This window comes from Anolis sagrei, chromosome X (assembly GCF_037176765.1).
Source record: "Anolis sagrei isolate rAnoSag1 chromosome X, rAnoSag1.mat, whole genome shotgun sequence".
NCBI classification, from domain to species: domain Eukaryota; kingdom Metazoa; phylum Chordata; class Lepidosauria; order Squamata; family Dactyloidae; genus Anolis; species Anolis sagrei.
The window spans coordinates 79,503,703-79,522,957 of record NC_090034.1 but is presented as its reverse complement, the minus strand read 5'-3'; the positions used below and the strand labels follow the sequence as shown (position 1 = coordinate 79,522,957).

The following is a 19,255-nucleotide window of genomic DNA, read 5'->3' as shown; positions in this document are numbered from 1 at the left end:
TATCCCTCACAGCTAGGCCATAGGCCACCAATGTAAAACACAAATACAGTTTTAAACACATAATAATAAACACTTTATAATAAACACTTCTGTACATAAGCCAACCCGAATATAAGCCGAGGCACCTAATTTTACCACAAAAAAAAAATACTGAGAAAACATATTGACTCAAGTATAAGCCGAGGGTGGGAAATGCAGCAGCTACCGGTGATAACAAAACTAACCATATGACAATTGAGCATAAGATAGACAATATACAGGCAAATGGGAAGTAATGGGAAAAAATAGAAGCAGTTCTGAAAAATGATGTCTCATACATGTTTAAGATCTTTCTCACATTGCGTAATAGCAGGTACTGTCCTATGGAATCTTTGGATTTATAGTTTGTGGATATCTTCTGTACTTGAAAGCTGTAGCCTATAACCAAACTATAGATACTGAGATTCTCTTGGATGGAGCCATGTCAGTGATGGGATATAATTGTGTAGTGTCAGAGAGACATGAGTGCCGCCCTTCTAAATTCAGGAACATCCTTTTGGATTGTCCTCTCTTATTTTGAGAAAATAGTTCTTCAGTCTGTGGACTCTAGGATTGAAGCTGTGTTACTCAGTGTCTGAGAAATCTCCATGCTGTCATGTTGTTATGTTGCTGATTGCCATTGACTTCGACTTATAGAACCCTGAATAGGAAATGAAGGTGCGAGGGGCGCATGTGGTGAGAAAAGGAAGCTGATGCCGCTGGCGTGCACAAGCTTCCTCTTCTTGCCGCATGCGGATGCCTCTCACCTTCTTGCACGATGAGAAGAGGGAGGCGAGAGGTGTGCACAGTGCAAGAAGAGGAAGCTGGTGCTGCTGGCGCACGTTCTCTTGCCATTACTAGACAGCGGCAAGCCGGGGTTGCCAGGGAGATGGTGTGTTGAGAACCAGTACGGCAGTCTGTAGTCAGCGAACTACAAGAGTGGTTGGTTCTGTAGTAGTGAGAACGAGGAAGGTAGACTGTAGTTTAAAAACTACAGGGAAAGGCTGATTCTACTGTAGTGAGAATCAAGAAGGTTTTGGCTTTTAGCCTAGATAGTTTAGTTAAGTCAAGTTGACTTATTTATATTAGTATTTAGTATGTGAGAGAAACCCAGTGAGAATTTTTATTGCAACAGAAATATCACCAAGAAAGAATAAGCTTGTATCTGAAGTAATCTACTAAGGAAAGAAACATAGTTTGAAGAAAAATAAGTTTGAAACCTGTTTAGTATAAGGAAGAGTCCTTTCCAGAGTTGTTTTAAGGAATGTTATAAATGTAACCTCTGAAGATATGTGCCTCTAAGAGTCAAGAAACATTGAAACCATCAAGCTTCTGCTACATTTCAATAAACTTGTTACTGTTTTTCTTGAAAGCCCGGTCTCTGTTACAATTCCTTTCCAAGTTAAGTCACACTACACATTAAAGAAAGACCAAGTCAACATCACTAGCTATTAGCTACGCTATCAAATTAATAAACCCTTACAAAGTGGTGGCTCCTTTACTAACTCTTTACAGATTAGTGGCATCGTTACAGGATTAGGTAAAAGTATAGCTATTAGTAAAGATTGGTGTGCAGCACACCTAAATACCTGGGAGTTACCCTGGACCGTGTTCTGACGTACACGAAGCACTGGTTGACCATCAAGCAAAAAGTGGGCACTAGAAATAATATCGTACGAAACCTGATTGGCACAACCTAGGGATCTCAACCAGACACAGTGAAGACGTCTGCCCTTGCGTTTTCCTACTCTGCTGCTGAGTACGCATGCCCAGTGTGGAACACATCTCACCCCATTAAAACAGTGGGTGTGGCTCTTATTGAGACATTCCACATTATCATAGGATGTCTATGCCGTACCCCACTGGAGAAATTACACTGTTTTGCCAGTATTGCACCACCTGACATCCACTGGGAAGTAGCAGCCAATAATGAAAGGACCAAGGCAGTGACATCTCTGGCCCATCCCTTGTTCGGATATCAGCCAACACCTTAAATCAAGAAATAGATGTGTAGAGATCTAAGATGTACAGAGATACTCACAGGAACACCTCAGCAAGTGAGAGTCCAAAAGTGGCAGGCTCAAACCCGGAACCTCAAGCCATAGCTGATACCGAATGAGAGACCGGGGGAGGGGGTGTCTCTGTCCCCCCCGTCCCCCCCCCCCCCCGGGCATATAGAAGACTAGGCAAATTGGAAGGCACTGAACAGCCTACGCTCTCGCACCAGGAGATGCAGAGCCAACCTTAAGAAATGAGGCAACAATGAGTCCATGACACGAGAGTGTGGAGAAGAGCAAACCTGAGACCATCTACTACAAAGCTGCCTGAGCCCTGCCACATGCACAATCAAGGACCATCTCACAGCCACACCAGAGGCACTCAAGTGGTCAGGTACTGGTCAAAGGACATTTAGGATAAAGCCAAACTTTTAAACTTTGTGTTTCTTCAATACATTACAACTTTCCCCTTGGTTCACTTCAGATATGATAAATAAATAAATAGTAAGGATTGGTGTCACCATGTCAGAAGACCTCTCATAATGGTATAGTGATAATAACGGGTATCTCTTTGCAGCTGGAGCAAGCGCAGATGGGGCGGATGGCTGCCCAGATCCACGTAGACTACGACTGGGAAGCTCCTCAAGAGTTTTCTTATGACAGCGAAGACGAGCTGGATGAGAAGGTGCTTTGCTGAGAACTCTTGTGTTTTGCATCTTATGCTTTTCCACCAAAGCTTGGAATGTTTTTAAAACTTAAGACTTCCAACCAGATGTCTATAGTTAGTTTAATGATTCAGTGCCATTTACATTGTTTTAAACCTAGACTATTGCTTTAACTTCTTATTGGCCATCTGTCGTAGCCTGCTGACTGATCGAATCTTATTTCAGTGCTGGAGATAGGATAGCAAGCAACCTTCTCAATTCCTCAGAGCAGCATGCTAGCATAGGTGGCATACAATAAAGTATGTGGCATTTTTCGATCCATCACGTCACTTTGCTTCACTATAGTGCTTCACTATAGTGGAATCTTCAATATGATAGGAGACGTAATTGCTACTTCAGGCAATACCGCAATCAGTTTTGCCTGAACCATATCTTCTTAAACTTTTACAACTTGCAACCCCTTTTTGCCCAAGAAATATTTGTGACCCTAGGTCTATAGTAGAGGCGTCCATTTCTTTCATTAGTCCTCATAAGTCGTATCAAATTGTTAAATGTGGACTTACGAGGCAATATCCAACATGTGTGCCAAAAATTTAAGAATCAAAAGTCACTCAATACTTTTTTGTTTGCATTTTGTAAACCTCGGAAGCCTCCCAAAGACAATTGCATGTTCAGCGCAAGGAAGCAAAGTTACGCCAAAAGGCTACCTTTCCTCTTTAAATGAATTGCCTCTCACCATTCGGAGAGGGAAACAGCAGGGAGAAAGATGGAGAAAGCTCGGGATTCTGGGAAATGTAGTTTGGGAAGGTGCAGAGCCCTATGGTAGAGAATGCAAAAGACTGAACTACGTTTCCCAGAATTCTGCCCAGCATGAGGAAATCCCAATCAGGAGAGATGTGTTCCTCCTTAGCAGCAGCCAGCCAGAGTTCCAATGAATGGTTGAATTTGCAAAGAGGAGGACTGCTGAGACTTCTAGGATGTAAATCATTGCGGAGCTGGGAAGAAATACCTACATGGATGGCCCTTGGGAGCTCCTACTAAATAAGGGAGTTTAGAGACTGGATGGCAATCTGTCACGTGAGTTTTGATGGTGCCCTTCTGCCTGGAAGGAAGGAGTTGAACTAGATGGCCCTTGGAGGTCTCTTCCAACCCTAGGATTCTATGAAAATGTAGAATTGGCTAATATTGGTTTCTATTGGTTAATATATGAGAGACATTCAATGAGACAGCTATTGTGGGTTTTTTTTTTAAAAAAGTTTTTGTCAAAACTTTAAAAAATCCCTAAAATCAGTAGATGTATGAATATTTCTGAAAGTTGGGAGAATGATTCTCTGTTACCTTGTGTCGTCATATAGAAAATTCAAGGAGCTAGCTCTTATACGGTTTTTAAAAATGTTGTTTATAAAAACTTTGTAAATTCCCCAAAAATCCACAGATAAGTGAAACAGTCTGAAACTTGATAGGCTCACAGTGGTCAATGTGTTCTACAGTTGTAGCAAGTTTCACCACAACACCAGTAGAAATGAGGGAGAAAGGAGTCCCTGAAATTTCCCCAATTTTAGTAAATATGCGCCACTACTATAACAAAAAAGTAATGACATTTTATTACTCTCATTATGGTGATAAAAATTTCACTAACTATACTTTAGAAACACTTTAGACATGAAAGCCAGCACCCCCTAATTTTGTACTGACTTTTGAAACATTTTTATTGATCGCACATGCGTAGTATATACAAATCACACCTTTTTGATTATCAGATGGTTAAATCTGATTCTTGGGGGAGGCTTTGAAACAGGCAGTGGTGTTGGCTCTCTGGGTACCAGATCTGGAGCCTAGAAACATTCCTTTTAAATATTGCGAATCCCTAGAATCAGCCTATGTGAGGGATTCTGATGTTCAAAATCCACAAAGTAAAAAATTGCAAACTCTGCTTGAAACATAGCTTTGCTGCTTCCTCTGGCAGGTGAGTCCTCTTCAGCGATCTTTTGGATCTTCACCTTCTCCAACCATGGACCAGCCTGCCCTCTTTCCTCCAAACAGATGGAGCTGTACAGGCATGGACATCAGCAACAAGACCTACGAAAGTGTTTTGGTCCCTTCGCGGCCTGGCATGCGCAGCGCAAACAGCGAGGAGACCCCTCCACCGCTGCCCATCAAAAACCCCACCAGAGGAAGTTCTATGACAAAGCCAGGTAAACAAAAACAGCTATGTCTATTAGTCTGGCCTGGGCAACTTGTGTCCTCCGTGTTGGGGCTCAGCAGCAAGATGCTGGGGATTCTGCCTCAGAGAATGAAGGGAATGATGGCTTTTTCACAGACTTGGTGTGTGATTAGGCTGAAACACAGGCTGAATTGCAGGCAGTAGATCCGAAGGAAGGGCTGGCAGCTGCAGAAGAGATAGAGGATGTTTGGGATTCCGTTTCCCTTGGGAATCAGCCTTCAGAAGATGGGGAGTCCAAAACCGGGATTGTGGCGCAGCTGGCTGAGTGTCAGCTGCAGTAAGATCACTCTGACCAAAAGGTCATGAGTTCGAAGTCAGCCCAGGTTGGAGTGGGTTTCCAACCAATTGTGTAGCCTGTTGTCGACCTTTGCAACCCGAAAGACAGTTGCCTTTACCACCTTAAAGTGTGGGGAGGCTAAATTAACTAATTTATGAGGCCATAAAAAAGACTCCAACAAACACTCCAGCAAAAAGCATGCGGGGAATGCGAAAGTACTTCATCAGTGTCGCAGATGGACGATGAAAGCGGCAGCTCCCCTGGCGGCCAGAAAAAGTTAAATAGCCTCTGTCTATGTCTATGTCTGTATATGTTGTATGTCAAAATTGGCATTGAATGTTTGCCATATATGTGTACCCTGTAATCCGCCCTGAGTCCCCTGCGGGGTGAGGATGGCGGAATATAAAAGCTGTAAATAAATAAATAAATAAACACTGAAAAGATGTTATACTTGGAAAAATTGAGTTTTCCGGCTGTTAGGAATTGTTGGCGTTAAAGTCCAAAACACCCGTAGGGCTGAAGTTGGCCCATGCCTGGGTTAGCATGACCTCCTTCCCTTGTTTCCTCCTGTCTTTGGAGATTACCTAGTTGTCCTGTAGTTGAGGACTTGTTTGTGTCTCATTCTGAGCCTTGTAATAAATTGCTGTTGTTGTATTATTCTCCTTGAACAAGCAGCCCTTTCCCAATTCTTTCTAGATGTTCCCGACTCCCTAACCCAGTCTCCAGACGCCACTGATGTTTGGCACTCGCCCACTTCTGTTGCTCCCGGCTCAGTGGACAATTCAACACCTAGGCAGCTGTCCAGCTTCCGTAACTCAGTGGAAGTCAAAGGCACGGCCTATTGGGAAACCTGCTGCGAGATGGAGGGCAGGGCGCAACGGAGGCGGTCAGAGCCCACGCAGACAACAACGCCTCCACTTCCACCTTCTCCAGGCACCTCTCCAGAACAAGGGCCGGCAACACCCGTCAGGTTCAGGTGGGACCGTGACTTAACCATTTGGGAAAAGGATTGAAAATCAGCCTCATTGTTTTTGAGACAGAAGCAACCTTGTTTTTCAAACTAGATCATTTGTGATACTTACACTACAAAGACAGATCAAGTGGGATTCAAGAAATAGTTTTTTGCATGTCTTTGTTCCTTTCAGATCCACCCTTTCCGTCTGACTCCTCTGTCTCAAAGTAATTTTTTTGCTCTCAATTGAAGGAAACAAATCGAAGATGTTTTATATAAAAAGAACATTATGCTTAACATAGTATTGTGCTAGGATTTTTTGACTTTAAAGTTCTCCCCATTTGCCAGATTAGATTTATATGCAATGTGTACCATCCCTTCATTCATGCATTTGCAAATAGTATTAAAAAATTATACTCTCTTGACAACAGCAGGGGAAGTAAAGTCTTGCAGCTATAATATTTTGTAACAGAGATAAACAAATAGGGAGGATCTGAGGACTGTTTTCTCCACCCAAACATGATGCAGCATCCTTTCTAGTGAAATGAGAGTAGAAAAAAATCATTTTCTAGTTGGTAACTTGTACATTTTTTACTTTTAAAAGATTTTAGATACAAAGGGAAGTAGTAATTAGAGCAGGGTTTTCTGGACGCTTAAGGAGTTTCCAGGCAGCCTCATAATCTGGGTCAAAGAAGTGGGACAAAAAATCGTAGGACTTACCAGGAAGTCCAGACACGGAGCTGTCGGCCTCGGTCAACGTTCCCTTGGCATCCTTACACCTCTGTAGTGGATTTTAGAAATCACCGAGATGGATAGGCTACATTTCGCAGAAGTTCACTTTAATTTTTTTTAAAATTGACACTCTGAGATGCACTGGACCTCATATGTGCTGATACGGATATCAAAATGTACACACAAGCAGATTTCTTATTATCTCTCCTCACCCTGCTGTCAATTCAAGTACTTTTTAAATTCCATAAAGATCAAAACAAAGGAATAGTTGCAGAGAATTCTCATTCTAATTGCTTTCCAATTGTGCTTCCATTTAGCTACCTGTCTGTCTGTGGCTCCATTTTTTACAGCTCTGATCAGCTGTTTCAGGATTTTAAACATGCATTTCTGAGTTTTAGGACCTGTGTAGAAAGGCCCGTAAAGGAATGTTATTCCCTCCCTCCCTCTGAATGTATTTATGTGTGTATATGTGTGTGTGTGTATGTGTGTATACACACACACATACATACACCAAGGTTGCAAAAAAGGGTGAAGTCTGTAATGTGTGTATTAATGGAGGAATGTTGGAGGGGGGTTCTTGAGATTGTAAAAATGGCACCTGTGGCCCATCTGGATTATGAATGGTCTTCTCTTCTCCTCCAGTTCAGAGAGCACCCGGTCCTACCGGAGGATCAGCGGTGGCTCTGTGGGCAAGTCTGGGGCGCCGCTTTCTCCACAGACGTCTAGTTGCCCAGAAGACTTGCTGCACAGCAAGGCTCCCGCCCTGGTGCAGAACCTTCCACCAGTGCCAATGCCCAGAAGGTTTGCTCCGGTGAGTTTGGGAAAATGATGGATGATGGTCTCATACTGCTACATTTTCACCCCAATGATTTCAAAATAAAAACTGGAAATGTCGTTAGGATCTGCACTTTTCTTAATACAGTCATGCTTTTTGCAGTCACAAATATGTACATTCACAGGGCACTTCCAGACAGCAACAAAATGCAGGACAAATAAGCAAGGCAAAAAACTGTGGGACTTGACAGCAAGTCCAAACACGGAACTGTCAGTGCCAGTAAATTCTCGCCCAACATCCTAACACCTTCATTTGTAGCTCATTTTAGAAATCCACAAGAATGAATAGGGGACATCCAGCAGAAGTTTCTTTTTTTAAAAAAAAATTGACTCTGAGATGCGCTGGACCTTATATGCACTGATTCAGCTATCTAAATGTATACACAAGCAGATTATCTATCCCCACCCTCTTATTTCATAAATATGAGAATAAAGGATTGCTTGCAGAGAGAGAGTTCTCATGGGGATTGCTTTCTAATTGTGCTTCCATTTGGCCACCTGTTAGTCCATGGCTCCATTTGTTTACAGCCTATTTCAGCTGTTTCGGGATTTTAAAATGCACACTTGTGCTGGAGCAGTCCACACTAGCGTATCGCAACAAAGTAATGTGTTTTCCTTGGCTGCGAGGATATACAGTCGTGTGAGTTAAGAGTAATATATGGCATGTGTTCTGCATCTCAAAAACTAAAGCTGATCAGATTTTTTGAAATCTGCAGGGAAAATATACCTAGAAAAGGGGCTAACATTTGAGACACCTAAATGTGTGTTGGCCAATGTAAATCGCTGGATCTAAATTAACATTCTGTTACCTTTTCCTGTGCCATAGAAAAACTAGGATCTCACAAAAGAGAACTACACTATCTTGCTGTGAATCCAAACAAGTCTGACCTGAAATTTTGCTCTTTGTCTCTTCAGAATTGTGATCAGGGAGATATACTCCCTAATACAATTGTTTTACATTTGTTGTCTCCTGTCTTCCACTTAAATGTTTTGTCTAAGATAGCTGCATGCTGCTGCCGTGCAAATTCCCCATGCCTGGGTCAGCTGTGTTTCACCTTTCTGGCCTCTTATACACTTCCATATATAATCCAGATTATCTGCTTTGAACTAGATTATATGGCAGTGTAGGCTCATATAATCCAGGTCAAAGCGGTTAATGTGGATCATCTGCTTTGATAATCTGGATTATATGGCAGTGTAGAAAGGGCGTCTGTTTAACCAAAAAAAGAAACAAGGAAGAGGAAGCACTGTAGTTTGCATTGCCCTGATATCAACTGTTTGGGCTTTTGCAGGCCAAAGGACGGCCAAAGAGAGTCATGGCTTTGACTGACTGCAGAGGAGACAGAGCCCGGGAGTTGACTTTTTCTAAGGGAGAGGTGATTGTGGTGACGCGAGAAGAAGATGAGCAAACTTGGGTGAGTGCTACCTCTTCTTCATCAGATAATGTAAAAAGGAGCAGAATTTAGTTTCCATCTGGGAAGGGAAGGATGGTGGTGGTGGTGGTGGTGGTGGGGGGGGGGGGGTTGAAGACTCCAAGGGTGTCCAGCCACCCCAAAAATCTTTAGCATTTTTTATCTTTCCATTCAGGCCTGGATTCTGTCTTTACATTCCTCTTTCTGAAATTGTATGCATCTGTCTGTCTCTGAATGAATGTCAAGAGCTATTTCAAGGAAACTTGGGATAGTAATATGATAGCTCTGTGATCAGGTTTTCTAATTGTCTAATGCTGTTTCTGTTAGATAGGAAGACTTCAGCATTGCATGTATCTGAAAATACAGTTCTGATTGACATCTGATAACACCTGGGGAATGACTGAGAAAGTCATGATGAAATACCTAAGGGGCAGGCAGGAATCATTTTAAGCGGACGAACCCAGAGGGTGATTCTCACCAATGCTTCCTCTTCATCCTGGAAAGAAGTGACGAGTGGAGTACCGCAGGGTTCCGTCCTGGTCCCGGTCACCAAATTGGGAGGGATAGCCAATACTCCAGAAGACACGAGCAGAATTCAAAACGACCTTGACAGATTAGAGAGATGATGGGCCAAAACTAACAAAATGAAGTTCAACAGTGACAAATGCAAGATACTCCACTTAGGCAGAAAAAATGAAATGCAAAGAAACAGAATGGGGGACGCATGGCTCGAGAGCAGTACGTGTGAAAAAGATCTTGGAGTCCTCGTGGACAACAAGTTAAACATGAGCCAACAATGTGATGCGGCGGCAAAAAAAGCCAATGGGATTTTGGCCTGCATCAATAGGAGCATAGTGTCTAGATCTAGGGAAGTCATGCTATCCCTCTATTCTGCCTTGGTTAGACCACACCTGGAATATTGTGCCCAACTCTGGGCACCACAATTAAAGAGAGGTATTTACAAGCTGGAATGTGTCCAGAGGAGGGTGATCAAGGGTCTGGAGAGCAAGCCCTATGAGGAGCAGCTTAAAGAGCTGGGCATGTTTATTTATTTATTTATAATTCAAATTTATATGCCGCCACTCCCCTGGGGCTCGGAGCGGCTTACAAGAACAGGCTAAAATCTAACACAATTTAAAAACAATTTAAAACAATTTAAAAACAATTTGAAAACAACAGCCTGAAGAAGAGAAGACTGAGAGGAGACATGATAGCCATGTATAAATATGTGAGAGGAAGTGATAGGGAGGAGGGAGCGAGCTTGTTTTCTGCTGCCCTGGAGACTAGGACGTGGAACAACGGCTTCAAACGTCAAGAAAGGAGATTCCATCTGAACATTAGGAAGAACTTCCTGACTGTGAGAGCCGTTCAGTAGTGGAACTCTCTGCCCCGGAGTGTGGTGGAGGCTCCTTCTTTGGCAGCTTTTAAACAGAGGCTGGATGGCCATCTGTCAGGGGTGCTTTGAACGCAATTTTCCTGCTTCTTGGACTGGATGGCCCATGAAGTCTCTTCCAACTCTATGATTCTATGATTCTATGTGAGGTTTATGACAAGGGGTTGCATCAGTCATTTGTCCCTTACTGATGAGAAGTCAACAGGTGGTTATAAAAAGTAGAGGAAGTGCTCAATCTTTCTCTTTCCTGTCTGAATCCCATCGTGAATATCTCTCTGTCTCTGAGAATTGTTTGTAAGTACAAATCTGATTGTTGAGCTGAGTATCCTGATTGTACAGCTGTAAATAGTGCAACGGTGAAGATTTATTTATTTATAGTATTTATATTCCGCCCTTCTCACCCCAAAGGGAACTCAGGGTGGATCACAGAACACATATATGGCAAACATTCAATGCCATTATACACTGATAGAACAGACAACAGTACAGATAGAAATATATAGGCTTTCCCTCATCTTTGGCATCTTGGAGGGGGAGGGGGGGCTGTTGCTCCATCCTCCATGCCGAAAAGCCCTGTTCGCAGACCTCCTCCTTTTGATCGAATCGACAGTATTTTCTGGTATTTATTTATTTCCTGCAGGTATTTCCTTATGGTGCCATTAAAATACCTCATTGATTAGGCAGTACCTATTTATTTACTCAAAGCTGTTTTCGATCTGCTAGGTGGGCAGTGAGCTGGGCTGAAGGTCAAGCGCTCACCCTCGAACGGGGCTTTGAACTGCCAACCTTTCGATTGGCAAGATTTAGTGCAGCTGGTGGTTAACTTGCTGTGCTAAATATTAAAGCCTCCTGATATTTTTGGATGAAAAACTAAATCTTTGAGTTTACTAAAATGTGTGTGGACAAGGTCAGACGTTGCAATTTGCGAATATAAAAAACAAGAGAGACAATTTTATTATCTTTAATTAAAAAAATTATATTTTTGAATAATAAGAATATTTTATCCAAGAAGATGGAATGGAAGTCACTTTTTTTCTTTTTTCTTTTCTTTTTATTTCTTCAAGGTTTTTTTGTGTGTGTATGTATTATTGTAGTTTTTTTTAAGGTTTTATTTAGGATATATTTTTTACTTCTTACTTTATTGTTCTTTCCCTCTTTCTTTTTTTTCTTTAATTTTCTATACCTAATTGTTCTCACTCTTTCATTGTATTCTATATAAAATTTAATAACATTTCTTCACTGTGCTATTTTTTTCATCTTAGCACTGTGGGAATCCAAGAAGTATCACAGTAGTCTAGCATTTCTCTGACTTACTAGAATAACATGGGTAGAAGACATAGGTAGCCTTTCATTCCATTATTTGCTTGTGATTGGAGCAAATAATGAATGTATGATCCTGCTAGTGGTGGGCAGGGGAACCTCTAACTCCATCTTACTTCTTTCCTTCTCTTTTCCCAAAAGAGTATGAAAGAACAGAAGAATGGAGCTGATGCCAGTTTACCAGCTGTTAGGATTTCTGGGAGTTGAAGGCCAAAAACATCTGGGGACCCCAGGTTGAGAACCACTGCTCTAGCTCTTTTGCTATGAGAACAAATTGGTATAAGGATCTAAATCAGTTCTGGGCAAGTTTGAGCCCTCCAGGTGTTTTGGACTTCAACTCCCACAATTTCTAACAGCCTACTGGCTGTTTGCCCTTGCTTGATCTAAATAGTGTTCTTTCCATAAAGCTTTGCTACCACGTGGTCCTCCAGGTGGAGTTAAATTGTAAATTCTGCGTCACTGCTGGCTATACTGGTTATGATTTCTAAGAGATACTTCTGCTAGGCTTGTTTGATCAAGAAAACTTTTTTTTAAAAAGCCACAATAGCTGTCTCATTGAATGTCTCTCATATATTAACCAATAGAAACCAATATTAGCCAATTCTACATTTTCATAGAATCCTAGGGTTGGAGGAGACCTCCAAGGGCCATCTAGTTCAACTCCTTCCTTCCAGGCAGAAGGGCACCATCAAAACTCACGTGACAGATTGCCATCCAGTCTCTAAACTCCCTTATTTAGTTGGAAGGGACTCCCAAGGGCCAACCATGTAGGTATTTCTTCCCAGAAAAAAATTGGTTCTAAACTCGCTTCGTTTCCAGAGGGCACCAGCGTTTCGAATTTCAGAGGACTTCCAAAATTTAAGATTTCAAAATGTTGAAATTTCGGAAATTTCGTTAATTACGAATCGATTCGTTAATGGTGGACGCGATTGCGCAATGCGCAAAAAACACCTCCAAACGGGACAGGGGGAACTTCTGAAGCATCCCTCTCCCTCTGTTGCTGACTGTTGGTGATAAAACTTACAACTAACAGAAACCAAATTAAAATAAATTCAGGATGAAATTAAAATACATTAAGTTAGTAAAAATACAAATTAAAATCACTTAAAATTAATAAAATAATAAAATAATAAAATAAAATAATAAAATAAGTAATAAGATAATAAAATATCTCCAGGAGGAGGAGGAGGAGGAAGAGGAGGAGGAGGGGGAGGAAAGGCAACGCTGGCACCTTTTCTCTCTTTCCCGTCTTAATAATTACAAAATAATTACGAAATAATTACGAAAATTTGGAAAAATTGTTTCGATTTTTAATTACTCTTCACATTATTCCTGCATGGCTCGATATTGGATCGTAAACTAATTTAAATACAAATTAATAACGACCTTAGAAACTAATGAACACGATCAAACAAGCCTAACATCCACACAACATCTGGACGGTTCTGGCCCAGCTTTCTTTTCTGAACGCATCTGCCTTTACGTCTCACCTCGTCATTTAAGATCATCCAGGGACGCCCTGCTCTCGCTCCCGCCAACATCGCAAATGCGCCTGGCAGGGATGAGAGATAAGGCCTTTTCAGCTGTGGCCCCCCGCCTGTGGAATGTGCTTCCAAATGAGATAAGATTGGCTTTATCCCTCCTGGCCTTCAGGAAGAAATTGAAATCGTGGTTTTGGGCTTTTGGACAGCAGACATAATAATAATAATAAACCTTTATTTATACCCCGCTACCATCTCCCGCAGGACTCGGTGCGGCTTACAAGAGGCTGAGCCCAAAATACATCAGAACAAAAACACCACTACAACAATACAATACAACAATAAATAACTCATAGCAAAGCAAAAACAATAACATAATATCACGACGCAATTTAAAAACCTGGCAGGGCCAAATGTAATGATTATTTTTTTAAAAAAAATGCTGGGCATGTCCAGGTGAAAAAGGATGGATATTTTGGGAGTAAGTAGGTGTGCAAACAATTCTAACTCTCTCATAAAGTGCATTTGGGACATATTGCTTGGGATTCCTTAATCTGGGAAGGCACACTGGAACATCCATGTTTTCAAGCTCCTTCTGAAGACTATATGTAGCAGCATCGAATTGCTGCCAAAATGTATGCCGTCCTGAATCCCCCTTCAGAGGTAGAGAAGAGATGGGGTCGAAATACCGGAAATGAATAAATAAACAAATCTGTATAGGCACATGTTTTTTATCCAGCCTACTGCTTATAATTTTTCTTTCACCTTGTTGCTCTTTTTTGTCTTTCCAGATCGGCTTCATTGAAGGTGATGGCTCAAGAACAGGTTCTTTTCCCTCCAGCTTTGTCCATCCTTTGCAGGACTGATGAAGGGACCTCAAATGCATCTATTCTTCAGCTGAAGAGATGAATCATAGAATCCTAGAGTTGGAAGAGACCACACCTGCCATCCAGTCCAACCCCCTTCTGCCATGCAGGAAAAGCACAATTAAAGTACCCCTGACAGATGGCCATCCAGCTTCTGCCTAAAAGCCTCCAAGGAAGGAGCTCCGAGGCAGAGAGCTTCGCTGTTGAACAGTTCTTACAGTCAGCAAGTTCTTCCCAATGTTCAATGCAATCTCCTTTCCTGGAATTTGAACCCATGGCTCCATTGAGTCCTAGTCTCCAGGGCAGCAGAAAACAAGCCTGCGCCCTCTTCCTTAAGACACCCTTCCAGATATTTATACATGGCTCTCGTGTCTCCTCTCAACCTTCTCTTCTAAACAGCCCAGCTCTTTACACCACTCCTCAGAGGGATTATTAATGGTCTCCAGACTTTGAACCAGTCCTGATCTGATTTCTGAATGTACAAACACTAGCACATAGTTTTGCTAGATTTCCTCTTGAGCCTGTTAGCCATCAAATGTCATCTGATGAATCAGCTCAATTATGATGTCTCTATGATGAATGCACATGGGAGATTTTTGACTTTCAGTACGCTTTCTGATGGACCAGGAAGGATCGTGGATGATCCCAAGGATGGAATGTTCATCTCTGTCATAGGAGTAGACTTGCTTTGATCTCTGATCTCATTTATGTCGTTTGCAAAAGAGCAGAATGGACTCTTTTCTGGCAAGAAGCACATGCGTCACATCATGCGTCAGACACCTGGCTCAAACTGTGGTTGTATTCTGGCAACTACAGAATGCATCTGGGTCCCTAACATGCGATTTGATTTCAGGCAGTGTATTGTCGAAGGCTTTCATGGCCGGAATCACTGGGTTGCTGTATGTTTTTCCGGGCTATATGGCCATGTTCTAGAGGCATTTTCTCCTGACGTTTTGCCTTTGTCCCACCCTGGTCATTCCACAGATATATAAACCCTTTTTTCCTAGTTCCAACAAACCTCACTACCTCTGAGGATGCTTGCCATAGATGCGGGCGAAACGTCAGGAGAAAATGCCTCTCGAACATGGCCATATAGCCAGGAAAAACCTACAACAACCCAGTGATTTCAGGCAACTTCTGTTTGCATTACGGCGATAACATCCATAAGGGATGGGTCTGCTTTAGGAAAAATAAATAAATTGGGCAGGAATACGTGGGAAGCTTTGACATAGTTTTCCAACAGCGCAGAATGACTATATATCATTCTGCCCCAACCCCTTTGAACCCATTTTCTTTATTGTTGTTATTCACCCAGGGCAGAGCAAAAGGTCTTCCCTTCAAGGAACCCTATCTTCCTCTGTTCATTCCAATGTAAAGTCTTCATACCTACTATCAGGCATGTAGCGGGGGGGGGGGGGGGGGGGGCTCGAGGGGCTTCAGCTCCCCCCGAAATTCTCATGGTGGTTCGCGAAAACGCCTTACTGCTGCATTATTTAAACTGTTATGTTTATTCATATCATGATCTGATCACCATACTCAATATATCCCATGTGCATGGGGGTATTGGGGTAATGATTCAAAAGGTTTGCTAGGCTAGACCCTCTTTCACTCAGACTCAGCCCCCCCCCCCCCCCCCCCCCCGAAACGAAATCCTGGCTACGGGCCTGCCTACTATGTAATGCCTCTAAAATGCAGAACTTTCTGGGAATTTTCTGTTGGTCTCCTTAGACGAGGTGTGGACCAACTTTGGCCCTCCCTCCAGGTATTTTGGACTCCAACTCCCACAATTCCTAACAGCCTACAGCTCACTTTCCCAGTTTGTCATTGATGCCTTTGCCATGAGCAGTTATCTCCCTTTTGTGTTCTCTGTTCTTGTTGGCTCTATTTCAAACCTTGACTCTGCAAAATGCAAATCGTATGCACGTTTGAAATGGACATCACAAATCGAGGCCACTTTTAAGGCCCCTCGTTATTTCCCCTTTGTTTATACTTGGTTGTCCAAATACGTTGCTGTTGCTTTAGTTGCATGGAAATTCACGCCCATTACCTATTTATGTCTTTTAAATGTACAACTCCTTATGCCATTTTCCCAATACGGTATGCACACTTTGTCATGGATCAAACCACTTTCGTGTGATTTAAAGCTGTAGTTTTTCAACTGTGCGTATGCAGTTTTAACTGCTGAGAGGTTTTTTTTAAAGAAGTGTGAGTGGTTTCATGTACACAGAGCACACTGTGGACTTTGGGGAAAATGTTATGTTTCGGAGGCAGTGTTCGTTTTGTCTTGCATTTGTGCTTAAGGAAGTACAAAATGAGTCCTTTTGCCCCAAATCAATTTTTAACAGCAACCTTAGTTGGTTGATTCAATAGAGTAATCGATTTAAACATTTTCAAAAACTGCCCTAAACTAACTGTAGATTTTATAAATACCTTTTTTAAAGCTTTCATTTTAATATACACACTTAAACTGCATGCAGGTGGCAGGCACTCCCTCCTGTGTGAGAGAGGGGATCAATCTAAGACCCTTTCTACACTGCTATATAATCCAGATTACCAAATCAGATAATCCACATGATCTGTTTGTTATGCATAACTTTTCAATAACTTAAAAACATCGGTTCTCTTTATTGCAATTTTCTCGTAAGAGAAAGGATATCAGAACTTTCACAGAACAACATTTAGATATACAGATTCTATGTAACTACATTGAATCCACAATCTACTTTGTGATATGGCCTGAGGGATAATCAATAAGGGTTGTTGTAGGTTTTTTTAGGGCTATATGGCCATGGTCTAGAGGCATTCTCTCCTGACGTTTCGCCTGCATCTATGGCAAGCATCCTCAGAGGTAGTGAGGTCTGTTGGAATTAGGAAAAGGGGTTTATATATCTGTGGAATGACCAGAGTGGGACAAAGGACTCTTGTCTGCTGGAGCTAGGTGTGAATGTTTCAACTGACGACCTTAATTAGCATTTGATGGCCTGGCAGTGCCTGGGGCAAACTTTTGTTGAGAAGTGATTAGATGTGCCTGGTTGTTTCCTCTCTGTTGTTTTGCTGTTGTAATTTTAGAGTTTGTTAATACTGGTAGCCAGATTTTGTTCATTTTCATGGTTTCCTCCTTTCTGTTGAAATTGTCCACATGCTTGTGGATTTCAATGGCTTCTCTGTGTAGTCTGACATGGTGGTTATTGGAGTGGTCCAGCATTTCTGTGTTCTCAAATAATATTCTGTGTCCAGGTTGGTTCATCAGGTGCTCTGCTATGGCTGATTTCTCTGGTTGAAGTAGTCTGCAGTGCCTTTCATGTTCCTTGATTCGTGTTTGGACAATGCTGTGTTTGGTAGTCCCTATGTAGACTTGTCCACAGCTGCATGGTACACGGTAGACTCCTGCAGAAGTGAAAGGATCCCTCTTGTCCTTTGCTGAACGTAGCATTTGTTGGATTTTCTTGGTGGGTCTGTAGATAGTTTGTATGTTGTGTTTCCTCATCAGCTTCCCTATGCGGTCAGTGGTTCCCTTGATGTATGGCAAGAACACTTTTCCTCTGGGTGGATCTTCATCTTTACTCTCGTGGCTTGTTCTTGGTCTTGCAGCTCTTCCGATGTCTGAGGTGGAGTCTCCATTGGCCTGGAGAGCCCAGTTGAGGTGGTTCAGTTCATCTTGGAGGAGGTGGGGTTCGCAGATTCTTTTTGCACGGTCTGCCAAGGCTTTAAGGGTGCTTCTTTTTTTTTACTTGGGTGATGGTTGGAGTTTTTATGTAGATAGATATCAATAAAATTACTACTACCACAAACAATCTACAGTTACATCGGCTAACAAACAAACAAACAAAGGGGAATTACCTTTTTACTCAGCTTTCACATAACATATACACATTATCTTAGCGTCATGCATACATCACCACTCTTCTTCCATCATCCCCTGGAGAAGAACACCTCTTAGGCCAGCCTTCTTCCTTGCAAATCCGTCAACACACAATTCCAATACTACAAAAACTTTTCCAAAACGCACACCTTCCAACCTGAAAAGGAGGCAGTGACCAGACTTTGCTTTCCATTGCAGATCTGTCACCCTGCAAATCCATAGAATGATAGAATCCTAGAGTTGGAAGAGACCTTGTGGGCCATCCAGTCCAACCCCATTCTGCCAAGAAGCAGGAAAAACACCTTCAAAGCACCCCCAATAGATGGTCATCCAGCCTCTGTTTCAAAGCTTCCAAAGAAGGAGCCTCCACCACACTCTGGGGCAGAAAGAGAGAGAGTTCCACTGCTGAATAGCTCTCACAGTGAGACAGTTCTTACTAATGTTCAGGTAGAATCTCCTTTGTTATAGTTTAAAGCCATTGCTCCATTGGGTCCTAGTTTCCAGGGCAGCAGAAAACAAGCTTGCTCCCTCCTCCCTATGAGTTCCTTTCACATGGCCCTCATCCTGTCTCCTCTCAACCTTCTCTTCTGCAGGCTAAACATGCCCAGCTCTTTCAGCCGCTCCTCATAGGGCTTGTTCTTCAGACCTTTGGTCCTTTGAGTCATCCTCTGGACACATTCCAGTTTAGAGTCAACATCTCCTCTGGGCACAGTATTCCAGGTGTGGTCTGACCAAGCAGAATAGAGTTGTAGCATGACTTCCCTGGATCTCGACACTATATTCCTATTCAGAACTTTTCAGAACAACATTTAGACATACAGATTCTGTGTAACTACATAGAACCCACAAACAATCTACAGTTACATTGGCTAACAAACAAAAGGGAATTATCTTTTTACTTAGCCTTCACATTACACATACACATTCACATTCACTCAGCATCATGCATACATCACCACTCTTCTTCCGTCATCTCCTGGCAAAGAACGCCTCTTAGGCCAGACTGTTTCCTTGCAAATCTGCCAACGCACAGTTCCAAAACTTCCAAAATTTCTAAAACTTTTCTGAAAAATGCACTTTCCAACCTGAGAAGGAGGCAGCAACCAGACTCTGCTTTCCATTGCAGATCTGCAGCCCTGCAAATACATAATGACTCCAAAAATCGCACTCCTTTCTCTTCCCTTGTTGTCAGAGTAGGATTGTCCTCCAAGTGTGGTGTCCT

The 19,255-nt window shown here is 42.3% G+C and overlaps 1 protein-coding gene across 1 annotated transcript in view; it reads left to right on the top strand.

The window, feature by feature from the left end:
* ASAP3 (ArfGAP with SH3 domain, ankyrin repeat and PH domain 3) overlaps positions 1–15,793 on the top strand; it is a 113,360-nt gene extending 97,567 nt beyond the window's left edge. The window contains exons 21-26 of the mRNA XM_060784246.2: positions 2,593–2,700; positions 4,647–4,875; positions 5,878–6,157; positions 7,508–7,676; positions 8,992–9,114; positions 14,097–15,793. Coding sequence (XP_060640229.2) covers positions 2,593–2,700; positions 4,647–4,875; positions 5,878–6,157; positions 7,508–7,676; positions 8,992–9,114; positions 14,097–14,171 — 984 coding nt within the window. The 3' untranslated portion in view covers positions 14,172–15,793. The remainder of the gene's footprint in view (positions 1–2,592; positions 2,701–4,646; positions 4,876–5,877; positions 6,158–7,507; positions 7,677–8,991; positions 9,115–14,096) is intronic.
* Positions 15,794–19,255: the final 3,462 nt, after the last annotated feature.